The sequence below is a fragment of the Herpailurus yagouaroundi genome, unplaced genomic scaffold, assembly GCF_014898765.1.
Source record: "Herpailurus yagouaroundi ecotype Mexico unplaced genomic scaffold, PumYag 77, whole genome shotgun sequence".
In the NCBI taxonomy this organism is placed as follows: Eukaryota; Metazoa; Chordata; class Mammalia; order Carnivora; family Felidae; genus Herpailurus; species Herpailurus yagouaroundi.
In genome coordinates, this window is record NW_024412388.1 from 98,919,207 (window position 1) to 98,934,701 (window position 15,495).

The following is a 15,495-nucleotide window of genomic DNA, read 5'->3' on the forward strand; positions in this document are numbered from 1 at the left end:
AATAAATTAAACATTATTTTATTAAGGTTTTTTTTGTTTTTTTTTTTTAATTTTTTTTTTCAACGTTTATTTATTTTTGGGACAGAGAGAGACAGAGCATGAACGGGGGAGGGGCAGAGAGACAGGGAGACACAGAATCGGAAACAGGCTCCAGGCTCTGAGCCATCAGCCCAGAGCCCGACGCGGGGCTCGAACTCACGGACCGCGAGATCGTGACCTGGCTGAAGTCGGACGCTTAACCGACTGCGCCACCCAGGCGCCCCTATTTTATTAAGGTTTTAATAAAGTTTATTAAAGGGGTCTATTCTGGTGTGTCGTCCTCTACATTCTACTTCTTGTTTATCTCATTGTGTACTTCATTATCCATGATTATTTGCTTGAGACCTAGAATGGTGTCACATTTTCCTGGTTCTTTGAATGTTGAAAAGTTTTGATTATATCCTGGACATTTTGAAATTATATGTTGTGAGAATCTGGGTCCTTTTAAAATCCCCAGGACAATGTATGTTTGTTTATTTTTTAGCAGTTTGTCAACTCCAGATCAGATCACAAGTTCTGTCTTGCCTTTTGTGTGCTGGGTTCCGGTATCAGTTCAGTTTTCAAAGCCTTTGGTATACTGCTCTGGCTCTGTTTCTTGTATGCTCCACTCAAGATTAGGTCTGGGATGTGGGTAGTGGTTTATATTGGAGTTTAGTTTTCAAAGTCCTTGCTGTATTTGTTTTGGGTCTGTCTTGTACATGTATATTCTCTCAATTTTCCCATGGGACTCATATAATAATTTAGGTAATCCTCTTTTGGAGCTGTCTTTAAGATTTCTCCCCCGTGCTCATCCTTGGGCCCATTTTCCCTGCCCGTTGGCTGTAAATGTGGAATTTCTTTTGGGGTTTTGTATGTCCTTGCTGCCATGGCTGCTACTATTCCACTACTAGGGCCATTTTGGGGACAGGGCTGTGAGGGGGGAAAAAAAAGAAAAAAATCAGGATTTCCTTTTGCTGCTCATGTTTTCTGTTACAGTTCTGCTGGGGCCTTACACTTTGGCTACTGTTAGGAGGGAAGATAGGAAAAAACCTAAACAGGAAACTCACCTTCACATGAGTCATTTCTTTAAGATTTTACTTTTTGTCTCCAATATATCTGCCTTTGCTTACTTTTCAGAGTCCTAAAGTAGTTGCTTTATGTATTTCATTCAGGGATCTTAGCTGTAAGCAATGGGAGAGAAAAGCTATAGTGGAATTACTTCATCTTGACTGGCACTGGAAGTTGGTTTGGTGTTTTTGAATTATAACCCTCAATCTATTCTTGGCCTGATTATGTTTTCATCATTATGTTTTTAAATTTTTTTTTTTCAACGTTTATTTATTTTTGGGACAGAGAGAGACAGAGCATGAACGGGGGAGGGGCAGAGAGACAGGGAGACACAGAATCGGAAACAGGCTCCAGGCTCTGAGCCATCAGCCCAGAGCCCGACGCGGGGCTCGAACTCACGGACCGCAAGATCGTGACCTGGCTGAAGTCGGACGCTTAACCGACTGCGCCACCCAGGCGCCCCTCATCATTATGTTTTTAGATCTTTGATTCCTTTAAGAATTAAAAGATCCTCCAGATTTTTAACTGTCTGCAGTAGGAGGGTTGGTCTGAATTACTTAGCTATTACCAGAAAACAGAGTCCTTGATGCTTTCCTAAAATATAGACCAAATCATGTTACTGTCTAATTCATTAAATGGCTTTCCATATGTTTTTTTGGTGGATAGCATGGTGTTTGCCACTTTCCCATATATACAGGCTCATGGAGAACTACTTGTTACTCCCTAAACAGATTATGCTTCTGAGCTTTTGAATGTATTTTTTTTATTGACTGATCCTCTTTCCTTCATCTCCTTAGCTCGTATTTGTTCTTCAAAACTCAGAATAAATGTTACTACTCTTGGGAAATATTCCCCAATTTTGTAGTCTGATTTAGATGCTCCTCTTCTTTGTATACCTTTACCATGTACTGTATTTATGAATTCCCTCAACAAATATTTGAGTGTCTACTACTATATGCTAGACATCTCACTGCAAGCTTAAGGGCAAGGGATCATATCTTAATTCAGTATAGTCCGTTCTTTAGACAATGTCTTTCAAGATAGTAGGCGATAGATTAATAAAAAAAGAACAAATCTGTTCTTAGATGCACCTTAAAAAAAAAAAAACCCTTTAAATGGCTGTTGCACACTGAATGATATTGAATTATTTAGCCTGCCATTCAAAATATTGCGTTGGCTTTTTTTTTTTTTTGTAACCTTAAGTCCTAACCTAAAGTAGTTAGTGTTTTAGTGTTGGGAAAGACTTTAAAGCTTTTGTAGTCTACTTAGATTTCCATTGATCTACTTTCCTTTATAGCATGTCTAAACAAGTGGTAGTCTTTTTTATGTTTGAATATATTCAGTGATGGAAACTCACTAACCCCAAGATTGGCATTTAAGGACAGCTCTTTATTTTTATGTTGAGCTGAAATCTTGACGTAGTTTCTGTCTTCTTATTGTAGCTCTCCTTAGGGCATATGGAAAAAGTCTAAGTCATTTTTTATGTGCTATCTCTTTAGATCTTTAAAGCTGGCTTCTTGTCCTTTTTGAATCTTGTCGTTAGCCTAGACATTTGAAGATTCTTAAGTGCTTTTGGCATTTTGGTTGATCTGTTGAACATCTTTGTTACAGAGTCCAGATCTGTCTGAGGTAATCTAGTTTTGTAACTTAACCTGTGTAAGGGACTATTCATTGTCTAATTGTAGGTGTCTTTAATGAACTCTAAGGTCAGTTTATTTGATAGTCAGAATGCATTATAGTCTTAGTGAGTTCACTATTAATTAAAACCTTTACATTTTCTTTTTTGCTTTATTCTTTGCATGTACATTTACATTTTTGGATCCAGATAGCATTCTTTGCATTTATCCAAACTAGATTTAATCAGGCACACCTATGTTTAAAAAAAAATTTTTTTTTTTACATTTATTTATTTTTGAGAGACAGAGACAAAGCACAAGTGGGGGAGGGGCAGAGAGAGAAGGAGACACAGAATCTGAAGCAGGCTCCAGGCTGTCAGCACAGAGCCTGATGCTGGACTCAAACCCACAAACCATGAGATCATGGCCTAAGCTGAAGTCAGACGCTCAACCGGAGCCACCCAGGTGCTCCCAGGCACACCTGTGTTTTAATCATGTCCCACTACTCACTAGCTTTGGGATCCTGGAAAATAACATAATTTTCTGTCTCACAATTTCCTCATCTGTGAAATGGGGGTAATCACAGTTCCCTAGATCTATACCTAGATATTGTGTGTGTGTGTGTGTGTGTTTGATCATTATAATTCACAGTTTTGTCAGTACAACCATTTCAATCTGTACCGGTCTTTTTTTTTAGCTCATGAAAGCTTTATGATATCTATGGGCACTGTCTGATTTTTGTTTGGGCAATACTTGTTTGTTGGCCTTCAGTTCTTCTTTTCTCTAATTGTTTTAATATTTTCCCCCTCATCCTGTTTGTTTCTTATATTTCCAGTTTGACTTTTGAAATATCAATTCTGTACTGTTCTGCCTCTAACCTGTAATTCTCTTGTAGTGTCATCCAATTCATTGCCCCTTTCCTCCTCATTTATTTTTCTATTTGATTTATCCCATTTCTTGCATTTCTGTTGTGGCCTGTTCTGTCTTTTATCACTGTATCTTCCTCTTTCATTGACCATATTTTCTTGGTTCTGTTGAGGATACTGGATAGTTTTCTGAAATCTTCATCTGGGTTCTCTAGATAGACTTTGTTTTCAGAGATAGGTTATTCCTTTTAACATCTCTCATGTTGTTACCTTTCCTTTGTTTGACAGTATTTTTTTGTAGGCCTCATGTGGGTTTTCTCACCATATATGCCATTGAAAAAAGCAAGAACTATCCAGACTAAATAAACTAGGTGATAAATTGACTTTAGTCTGGATTTACCTCCTCTGGTTTAGTGGCTGAATCCTCTTTTTATATTTACAGTTGTATGGCAGATCCTTGAGCAGTTTGTAAAGTTTTCACCTTGTGTAACTCTGCCCCTTCTGGCTGGTTTTCTGATGCTCTGATAAATGGAGAAACTATGATTCTGCATAATTGTAATCAATAAACTGAAACATGCATAATACTTGGATATCTTAAAATATAAAAAAATCTTAATTTTTAATATCTTAAAGCCTTGATGCTGCTAACATAGAAGAAACATAATCTTAGTAAATTTTGGAACTTTCCCCCTTCCCCTGGGGTTGAATCTAAATTTGGAAGTTCCCATATTGTACTATGTGGTAGAGAAGGACATTTGTTATCCATGGAGACTTTTCTCGTTTTGACTGGTATTCGGTAACTGGTCCACATAGGTTGCTGCTGAGTCCTCCCTCATTTCTGTCCTCAGGGTCCATTCATATCTGCTGGTTCTCTGTGTTTTGTCCCACCATGCTCAGCTGCATCGGGTGTTGCAACAAGGGTAATGGAAGCTGTCTAAAGCCCTATCTGCCTAGATATACTTCACAGGCATTTCTTCTTAGGTTTTGTCATCTTTCTAGAGCCCTACTGAAGAAAAAAGTATAGTCTCACTCTGCTCTTGGTTGGCCCACACTCGCTGGGGGTTTTGTGGTCCTCAACCCTGAGGCTTAGTCTGGTGAGTGTAGAGGGCTCCAGAACCTGTTCTTAAGTGTCTGCCAGAACCTACCAAGCTCTCTTAGCTTCCCCTTCTAAAGGCTTTTTCCCACAAATTAGTAAATATTTCTTTGACGTAGAGGATGAGAATCTTTGTTCTGACTCATATATTTAAAAAACCTAGTGTTTATGTCCTGAATCCTTCCCTTAATCCCCAATCTGGTGTTTTGAAACCCAAAGAGTTTTTCTTTGCTTTTGTTTGAATCATCTCTTCTTTTCTAAATTATTTTTTAAATGTTTATTTTTGATAGAGAGAGTGTGAGTGGGAGAGGGGCAGAGAGAGAGGGAGACATAGAATCTGGAGCAGCTTCCAGGCTCTGAGCTGTCAGCACAGAGCGTGACGTGGGGCGCGAACTCATGAGCTATGAGATCATGACCTGAGCCAAAGTCGGATGCTTAACCGACTGAGCCACCCAGACACCCCTGAATCATTTCTTCTTTAAGGCAGTAAATACTGAAAGATCTAGTTGCCCAAACTGGGGCAAAGCATGTGTGTGTGGGGGGGGGGGGGGGGGGAGGACGGGTAGAGTGTGAAGGGAGAGGGAAGGAGGGTAGTAAAGAGAAGGGAGTGAAATGGGGGGTGGGGAGATAGATCAATGGATAGATAAATATCAAGAAGAAAAACAGAAAATGTAGGGTTATATTTTTACAATACTACATTACCACATTGGAACACTCAACAGCTACCAGAGTCCCTACTTTGTACTACCTATAGGGTCTTGCTTCTGACAACTGTAAAGTATATCTATACCCGTTTATGTTCTTTTCTGTAGTTTTATTTAATTTCCAGTACTTTTCTATTGGAAGAATGGCTGGATGGTATCTTGGAAGTACTAATGGTATTGGCAATGGGAAAATTGGAGGTGTTGGCAGTAGAATGCAGTTCTTTGGCACAAATCATTTCTGAGGAATAGAGAAGATGTGTTACTAAGTGTGTAAGTAGTGAATATAAAACAGAATAGATGGAGTGAGAAGTATGAACTATCTTTCTGTTCAAATGCTGATATATTCTGCCTCTATTTCCTTAAAATTTCCAGCCCTTTATTTCCAGCCCTTTAATATTCAGATAAAATTGGTTCAGTTCCTGTTTCATATGCTGTAAGTCCAGAGCTTTCTCCATTATTTTTTAGGGGTTTAGGACACCTGCATTCTTCTAAAGATAGTTCATGTACCCTCTTTTTGGTTATTTGGGTTCCCATTGACAGCTGCTATTCTCTTGTTTGCAGCTGGTTACTGAGAATCTGGGACTAATACCCTCTTTACATTTTTTTTTTTAACGTTTATTTATTTTTGAGACAGAGAGAGACAGAGTATGAATGGGGGAGGGTCAGAGAGAGAGGGAGACACAGAATCTGAAACAGGCTCCAGGCTCTGAGCTGTCAGCACAGAGCCTGATGTGGGGCTCAAACTCACAGACTGTGAGATCATGACTTGAGCTGAAGTTGGACGCTTAACCAACTGAGCCACCCAGGCGCCCCTACCATCTTTAAATTTAACATGCTTTAATGTAATGCTGGTCTCATTTGGGGGGATGATAAAGGAACAACCACGTTGTCTGTTACTGCTTTGTAATTAAGGTACTGCCTTCTACCTTCATTCCCCTCAGTATAGCTAGAGGGAATCATTGCTCAGGTAAAAAAAAAAAAAAAAAAAACACCCAGAAAAATAAAAAGGTTGTAGAGGATTTATAGGGGATTTCTCTCTGGAGCCACACCTATTCTTAAACCTCAAGACATGAAGAGCAAGTTTATCTTCCTTTCTGCCTCCTCAGAAGTAGAGCAAGAGATTGTAGGCTTTGGTTTTCATGTGGACTCTATGAATCATAAATATACACAGGAGAAAGTACTTAATAGAATAATTGTTAAATCCCTACTCATTTTAAAGGCTAAAACTGTAAATATATTTTACAAAGTTTGAATAAATCCATGGGTAGTAATTCGGTAAAAGAAAATTAGAACTTTTGAGGTTGAAATAAAATCATGTGTTACTATGCCTTGCTGTGCCTTGCTGTGAGACTACTATGAAGTAGCTTATTTAAAAAAACTTGTTACTGAAGTATAGTTGACATACAACGTTATGTTAGTTTCAGATGTACAACATAGCAATCAACAATTCTGTACATTTGATACTATTTTCAGAGACTCAGGATATACTAATACATTTCACTAACAGAATTTTAAATATTTTAATGTTTTCTTGAGGCATTTTGAGTATTATTGGCATTATAATCATTTTAAAATTTAATTCTGAATTATTTTATATTAATAGATGAATATGAACGGGAAGAAACTAGGCAAGTATATGTGGATCTAAATAATAACATTGAGGTAAGTCGTAGTGAAAAGTTAAATGTTCTAAACAGAGGCATTTAAAAAAAGCGTTTATTTTTGAGAGAGAGAGAGGCAGAGAGCGAGCATACACAAGCAGGGAAGGGGCAGAGAGAGAGAGAGAGAGAGGGAGACACAAAATCTGAACCAGACTCCAGGCTCCGAGCCTTTAGTGCAGAGCCTGATGTGTAGGACTCAAACCTGTGAACCATGAGATCATGACCTGAGCTGAAGTCGGACGCTTAACTGACTGAGCCACATAGACACTGCTAAATAGAGACATTTCTAAGCAAAATTGAGTGATAGCTACAAAGATATATGTAACTCTTCTTGATAAAAGGATTATTATTTGTTGACATAGGATTATATCCAATAAGATTAAGATTCTGTACTAGGTGTGTTAATGTTTTGTTATTCAGTGGCTTTTGAATTTACCTGTTAGTGACACCATTTAACTTAATTTATCAAATATGTAATAACTCTGTGTCAGAGACGATCACATTATGTTACATAACCATTAATTTGAAAAAAAATACAAAGTATTACTAATGTGTCTGGTTCTTGCTTACCTTTCTTATCCCTCTTGTTTTCTACTTTGCTTTTTCAGGTATAGTCATTCTTTCTTACGTTTCTCAAACTTGTAACCTCTTTATGATCTTGGTTCTTTGACTTTGTCTAGAACTTTTGTGTCCAAGATTTTATGAGAACTCTTAAGCTTCATTCTCCTTTTTAATTATCCCCCTTACTACTTTATCTAAAATACCTTTCCTTTCAGTTTTTCTCTATCTCCTCACCTTGTTTAACTTTGCTGAAAGCCACATGACATTTATTTGATATAGATGTATATGTAAGTATTTTCCATTACCCTGGAATATAAATTAGTTCCCTATCAGAACCTTGTCCTATATCCTAAGTGCCTAAAACAGTGGCTGGCACATGGTAGACACTCAGTAACTATTTATTGAACAAATAAATGAATTCGTACAAATCTGCAAATCAGGATTTGTTGAATCCTGAATGAACTTAACACTGCTAGATGACGTAAGTGTTAATTTGGACTCTAATAGGAGGGAGACCTCACAGAGGTTACACTTTAGTGGGGGGAAGACAGAAATTAAGTAAGCAAAAAAATATGTAAAATTATAGACTTTGATATGGGCTATTAAGTAAATGACTAGAGTACCAAAAATCATCTTGCTGCTGTTTGGTAGTATGTAACATGTCTCCAGTGCATTTAAGCATCTGGGAAGCTAATTTAGTAGGCACTCTAATACATTTTTAGTAAGTTATTTAATTATTACAAGTTATGGGAATTTCATTATTCAAAGTTGAGTGGTTTTATATCTAGTGATCATGAGACAAATTTATTAATATTTTCATAGTTTGAAGAACCTATTTAAAAAATGTAAGTATGATTCTTAAAAGTTAAATTTTATATTTCAGAAAATGATAATAGCTTTTGAGGAACTTCGTGGGCAAGCTGAGAATTCCAGATTGGAAATGCATTTTAAATGTATGGATCCTATTTAATTTTATATTACTCTACTGATGTTTATAAAAAATATAAATAAATAAATAAATAAATAAAATAAAAATAAATAAAAATATATAAATCTAATAAAAAATTAGATTCCTTTAATGTTTTCCTAGCTTCAGCTTGATTCCTCAGGTCTTTTAAATTTCATACTCAGGGTTTTGTAAACCCCTCAAAATCTTGTGGAATGTGGCAGGGAATTGATATATGTTAAAAATAGTCTTTTGGCTCCAAAGCTACATTTTCCCTGAAATCAAACTTACTATGGTTTGTACTAATTTTTTAGAAGGGTGATTTGGTCTTATTTTTACATTTCTTGGTAAAGTTTCATGGTAAAATAACAAGGTGACCCTTGAACAACACAAGTTTGAACTGTGCAGGTCCACTTCTGTGGACTTTTTTCAGTAAATACAGCATAGTACTATAAATGTACTTTCTCTTATGAATTTTTTAACATTTTCTCTAGCTTACTTAGGTGTAAGAATACAGTCTATATAATACATATGACATACAAAACATGTTATGGGTAAGGCTTCTGGTCACCAGTAGGCTATTAGTAGTTCAGTTTTTGGGGAGTCAAAAGTATACGTGGATTTTCAACTGTGTAGGGGTCAGTGTCCCTAATGTTTGTTGTTCAAGGGTCAACTCTGTATATATTTAAAATCTGTTATTTAAAATCTGTATATATTTAAAATTTAGAGGTTATTTAAAAAGTGTCATAAAGTATAAGCTTTTACATATTTGCTGTTACAAAATTATAGAATTTTCTTGTTATATTTTGATATTATTTAAATTCAATATTTTATTAAACAGCAAGAAAATAGCAGTTGTAACTTGATAGAACTTTGAGGTTTAATATCTAGATAAATAAGGAGGTGAAATAAAGTCTCATAAACTTTAAATTTTATTGTGTAATTGTGTTAAGATATTAAAGTATATCGGCTTTATTTTTAAAGTAAAGGAAGATCATGAAAAATTCCAACACCTTGAAGAGGAATATAAGAAGGAAGTACATGACAAGGAAAAGCAGGTATTTTTTAAAAAACTCAACTCTTTGTATTCTTTGTATTTGATAATTCATAAAATACTTAAAATTTCAAAAGAACTCTGTATTGCAGACTGCATGATAAATTTCTGTGAGAGATTTTAAATATACATTTCCAAATACTTAGCCATTTACCTAGCAGAATTAATTTCCATTGATTCAAACATGCATGCCCTGAATGGCAACCCTTTTTTAAAAACTCAGTGAATTTTCTACAATATTTATATTAGTGGGTAACATTGCTGCAAAAATATTTTATGAGAACTTTTGTTTAGATAAAAATTTTATCAAATGTAAAGATGATGATCGTTGACCACTCAACTCCTATTTTGCAATTTATTTTGAAATGTATTTGTTATTAATGACACCAAGGAGGGGGAACTAAAATACTCTTTTGCTTCTTTCTATTAATGTCACATAGTGGAAAATGTGAAAATAATGTCTGTGTTCTTTGACATTCACAAGAATGTCAATTATTATGCCAACTTAATCAGTTTCAAGTCATGCTTACCAATGGAAAATGTTTTATAGAAAGGAATCCCCTTCTTTCTGTCTCCCCCTATTTTTTCAGAGTTTTTTAAAATTTTTTATAAGATATCTTGTAATGATAGATAACAAGGATATCTACTTAAACAATAGTAACAAAAGTCAATTGAAAGTACAGAGAAGATACTTGTATTTTTAAATTCTGGTTAAATTTATGTGTTAAGGCTTAGATCTTTTGAAAGACTTAATAATTTTCCATATTGTAACTGAACTTTTAAACCAGATTTCTGAGAGAAGGCCTTTTTAAAAGTTAAAATTGTGAGTATTATAAAGAACACAAAAAAAGAAGGAAGTGCTAAAAAAGCTTGTTGGAGTTCTGGGTGCATGGGCAGGGCTTATAGATTGGTGGGGTTCCCTGTGAAATGGTGGCGTGGGCAACTAGTGTTTTGCTATGGACTCCTAAATGTCATTATTTATAATACTTTTTTTTTTTTTTTAATTCTCCAAATTCCTGCTTGGTGATACAGACTTGACTGATGGCATTTTGGATTGAGGCTGGCAGAGTAGGAAGGACAGGATGAGTTTTACTATTCCACAGGCTGACCTTTCATTACAACCCTCCCTGTGATTAGAAAACCTAGGTTTAGAGATTCTCTTTTCAATATGACTACGTCTGCATCTTTAGTCAGGTTAGTTCTCTGACTACATTGGCTATCAAGGAGGAGAGTCCGAAATAGGAGGATTAAGTGGACCTGGAGAGGTTTTCATACTCTTTATACAGACTTCCAAATAGCCTCCTTATACTTAGTCTTTTTAAAAAAAATTTTTTTTCAACGTTTATTTATTTTTGGGACAGAGAGAGACAGAGCATGAACGGGGGAGGGGCAGAGAGAGAGGGAGACACAGAATCGGAAACAGGCTCCAGGCTCTGAGCCATCAGCCCAGAGCCTGACGCGGGGCTCAAACTCACGGACCACGAGATCGTGACCTGGCTGAAGTCGGACGCTCAACCGACTGCGCCACCCAGGCGCCCCTACTTAGTCTTTTTTATACCTACCTTCCACAGTGTCTGTTGCCTCTAATTCTTGAAACATTCTGGAGTCCTTTGGGATTGAATTGTTTTGCTTCTCAATAGTATCTTCCCTGTGTAGGCTCTTAGGTTTGACCTTGCTTTTCTATACTACATCATTTTCCATTCCTTTTAACTGCTTTCCTTCGTTACATATCGTGGTTTGGGTCATAGAAGTCTCATAGTTTCCTGGGAAATGGAATCTGTCTTTGTTCTCCTGGTTATTTCTTGCGTGATTTGGAATTGAATACAGGGCAGAGAGGTCTTTCTGCCATCTTGAATCTGCGAGTCTTCCCCTTGTCTTTATAAGTTTATCTTTTACCTTTTTCTTCACATGGACTCTATACTCTAGCCATCTGAATATTTTCAGCTCTTTAAATAAAACATGATCTCTTGATCCTTTGTGTTCTTGTATGAGTTAGAATGTTAATTTCTGTTTGATTAATTTCTATTTGTCTATCAAGACTCAATTCAGTACTCTGAGAAGGATTAATTTTTGTTTACATCCTCTAAGACTGATTTAGGTGTGTGTGTGTGTGTGTGTGTGTGCTGATTCATATAACATTTTGTCCTGTTACTAATAATATTCAAGTATAGTTGTCTCCTGGTGTAGGCTCTGAGTTTCTTTAAGGTAAGTTTCCTTATCTCTGTATACTCAATGCTTATTATGGTTTGTGGAATGAAGTAGGTGCTCCATAATATTTATGGAATAAATGAGCCGATAGATTTCATTATATATCTATTTCATTATCTGTGTATTCTAAGTACTAACTTGAAATGCATATTATAATATCGGGTAGATCATTGGGTAGATCATATTAGTTTGTTCATTCACTTAGTAAATGTTTGTTATGCAAATATGTACTAAATGCCAGGCACAACCAGTTGAAAAGCATATAAACAAGTACATAAATAATCGTAGGTGATGGTAAATGCTAAGGTATTATATTTAATTCTTCATATTTATATTGTATTATTTAAATATTTCATTTTAGGTATCACTACTATTGCTCCAAAATACTGAGAAAGAAAATGAAATGAAAAATTTGGTATTTCTGCTGGAGGAATCCAGAGATAAAGTTAATCGATTAGAGGAAAAGACAAGTAAGAATTTACATAAGAAAATATAACAGTGTGTCTTGTGTATTACTCTTGTTATATTTAAAATTTTGGCTTTCATTACAGTTTTGTCGTAATGCTTTCTAGTGCTGTAATTCTCAACCTGGATTGGATCTTTGGAGGAGGGTGTAATAGAGTCACTTAGGGAGATTTTTCAGTGTACCTATGCTCTTTTCACTTTTCCATACTGTCCCTTTCTTCAGAATTTCAACAGAATGCTTCAAGAAAACAAGGATTTTCTTTCTTTTGTTTACTGATGCATTCCAAGTGCCTAGAACAGTGTTTGGCACACAGCATACTCAATAAATATTTCATGAACGAATGAATACCCTGGGAACACTCTAGAGGTATTGGGAAAGGTATTAGGGAAAATTGCTTGTTAAACTAAATATACCTTTGATGATTAAAGTTTCTCTACTGAATTGGAGGGGAGAATGTAGGCAGAAGAAATGCCTTGTGCAAGTCATAGAAGTGTCAGAGTTAGGGTATATTTGAAACACTGATTTGTGTGTTTATATCTTAGAGAACTCAGGTACATGACTGGAAAAGAATGTTTGGATCAGATTGTGAAGGTTCTTGAATGTCATGTTATGTTTAGACCACCTTATTGAATATTTTTCAAACTTGTTTAGGTAGCAGGGCACTTGGAAGGCATAATACACTTTGTGAAATACTGTATACCTTCCAGAGCATCATATAGATCTTGTGATATTTGTCACTTCTCTCTTAAAAAAAAATTCTTTTTTTCACATGGCAAATGATTACATAGTTTGGGTGAAACGATGCCCACTCATTTTACATTACTGTCATTACTAAGTCGGTATACTCCAGGTATGAAATAGTTTAACTTCCCATACGTTTTTTGTTCTTCTTACCTCTCCATCATGATTTTGGCTACTTCCTCTACCACAAATGAGCCTCTTACCTCCACTCCAAATATTTTGCCTAAATTCCAGTGAACTCCTTATTCTTTTTTTTTTTTTAACACCTGTTGAAGTAATTTTCCAATTCTTAGTTCTATACATTAAGTTAAATTGTTTTTTCTTATTGATTCATATGTATTCTTTTTTTTTTAATATATGAAATTTATTGTCAAATTGGTTTCCGTACAACACCCAGTGCTCATCCCAAAAGGTGCCCTCCTCAATACCCATCACCCACCCTCTCCTCCCTCCCACCCCCCATCAACCCTCAGTTTGCTCTCAGTTCTCAACAGTCTCTTATGCTTTGGCTCTCTCCCACTCTAACCTCTTTTTTTTTTTTTTTTTCCTTCCCCTCCCCCATGGGTTCCTGTTAAGTTTCTCAGGATCCACATAAGAGTGAAACCATATGGTATCTGTCTTTCTCTGTATGGCTTATTTCACTTAGCATCACACTTTCCAGTTCCATCCATGTTGCTACAAAAGGCCATATTTCATTTTTTCTCATTGCCACGTAGTATTCCATAGTGTATATAAACCACAATTTCTTTATCCATTCATCAGTTGATGGACATTTAGGCTCTTTCCATAATTTGGCTATTGTTGAGAGTGCTGCTATGAACATTGGGGTACAAGTGCCCCTCTGCATCAGTACTCCTGTGTCCCTTGGATAAATTCCTAGCAGTGCTATTGCTGGGTCATAGGGTAGGTCTATTTTTAATTTTCTGAGGAACCTCCACACTACTTTCCAGAGCGGCTGCACCAATTTGCATTCCCACCAACAGTGCAAGAGGGTTCCCGTTTCTCCACATCCTCTCCAGCATCTATAGTCTCCTGATTTGTTCATTTTGGCCACTCTGACTGGCGTGAGGTGATATCTGAGTGTGGTTTTGATTTGTATTTCCCTGATGAGGAGTGACGCTGAACATCTTTTCATGTGCCTGTTGGCCATCCGGATGTCTTCTTTAGAGAAGTGTCTCTTCATGTTTTCTGCCCATTTCTTCACTGGGTTATTTGCTTTTCGGGTGTGGAGTTTGGTGAGCTCTTTATAGATTTTGGATACTAGCCCTTTGTCTGATATGTCATTTGCAAATATCTTTTCCCATTCCGTTGGTTGCCTTTTAGTTTTGTTGGTTGTTCCTTTGCTGTGCAGAAGCTTTTTATCTTCATAAGGTCCCAGTAATTCACTTTTGCTTTTAATTCCCTTGCCTTTGGGGATGTGTCGAGTAAGAGATTGCTACGGCTGAGGTCAGAGAGGTCTTTTCCTGCTTTCTCCTCTAGGGTTTTGATGGTTTCCTGTCTCACATTCAGGTCCTTTATCCATTTTGAGTTTATTTTTGTGAATGGTGTGAGAAAGTGGTCTAGTTTCAACCTTCTGCATGTTGCTGTCCAGTTCTCCCAGCACCATTTGTTAAAGAGACTGTCTTTTTTCCATTGGATGTTCTTTCCTGCTTTGTCAAAGATGAGTTGGCCATACGTTTGTGGGTCTAGTTCTGGGGTTTCTATTCTATTCCATTGGTCTATGTGTCTGTTTTTGTGCCAATACCATGCTGTCTTGATGATGACAGCTTTGTAGTAGAGGCTAAAGTCTGGGATTGTGATGCCTCCTGCTTTGGTCTTCTTCTTCAAAATTACTTTGGCTATTCGGGGCCTTTTGTGGTTCCATATGAATTTTAGGATTGCTTGTTCTAGTTTTGAGAAGAATGCTGGTGCAATTTTGATTGGGATTGCATTGAATGTGTAGATAGCTTTGGGTAGTATTGACATTTTGACAATATTTATTCTTCCAATCCATGAGCAGGGAATGTCTTTCCATTTCTTTAAATCTTCTTCAATTACCTTCATAAGCTTTCTATATAGTTTTCAGCATACAGATCCTTTACATCTTTGGTTAGATTTATTCCTAGGTATTTTGTGCTTCTTGGTGCAATTGTGAATGGGATCAGTTTCCTTATTTGTCTTTCTGTTGCTTCATTGTTAGTGTATAAGAATGCAACTGATTTCTGTACATTGATTTTGTATCCTGCAACTTTGCTGAATTCATGTATCAGTTCTAGCAGACTTTTGGTGGAGTCTGTCGGATTTTCCATGTATAATATCATGTCATCTGCAAAAAGCGAAAGCTTGACTTCATCTTTGCCAATTTGGATGCCTTTGATTTCCTTTTGTTGTCTGATTGCTGATGCTAGAACTTCCAGCACTATGTTAAACAACAGCGGTGAGAGTGGGCATCCCTGTCGTGTTCCTGATCTCAGGGAAAAAGCTCTCAGTTTTTCCCCGTTGAGGATGATGTTA

The 15,495-nt window shown here is 36.5% G+C and overlaps 1 protein-coding gene across 4 annotated transcripts in view; it reads left to right on the forward strand.

Moving 5' to 3' along the window:
• Window positions 1-15,495, forward strand: part of SYCP1 (synaptonemal complex protein 1) — a 122,273-nt gene that overhangs the window by 17,910 nt on the left and 88,868 nt on the right. For all 4 annotated transcript variants that reach the window (XM_040471396.1, XM_040471397.1, XM_040471398.1 and 1 more), the window contains 4 exons: window positions 6,969-7,027; window positions 8,471-8,540; window positions 9,518-9,591; window positions 12,157-12,265. In XM_040471396.1, coding sequence (XP_040327330.1) covers window positions 6,969-7,027; window positions 8,471-8,540; window positions 9,518-9,591; window positions 12,157-12,265 — 312 coding nt within the window. The remainder of the gene's footprint in view (window positions 1-6,968; window positions 7,028-8,470; window positions 8,541-9,517; window positions 9,592-12,156; window positions 12,266-15,495) is intronic.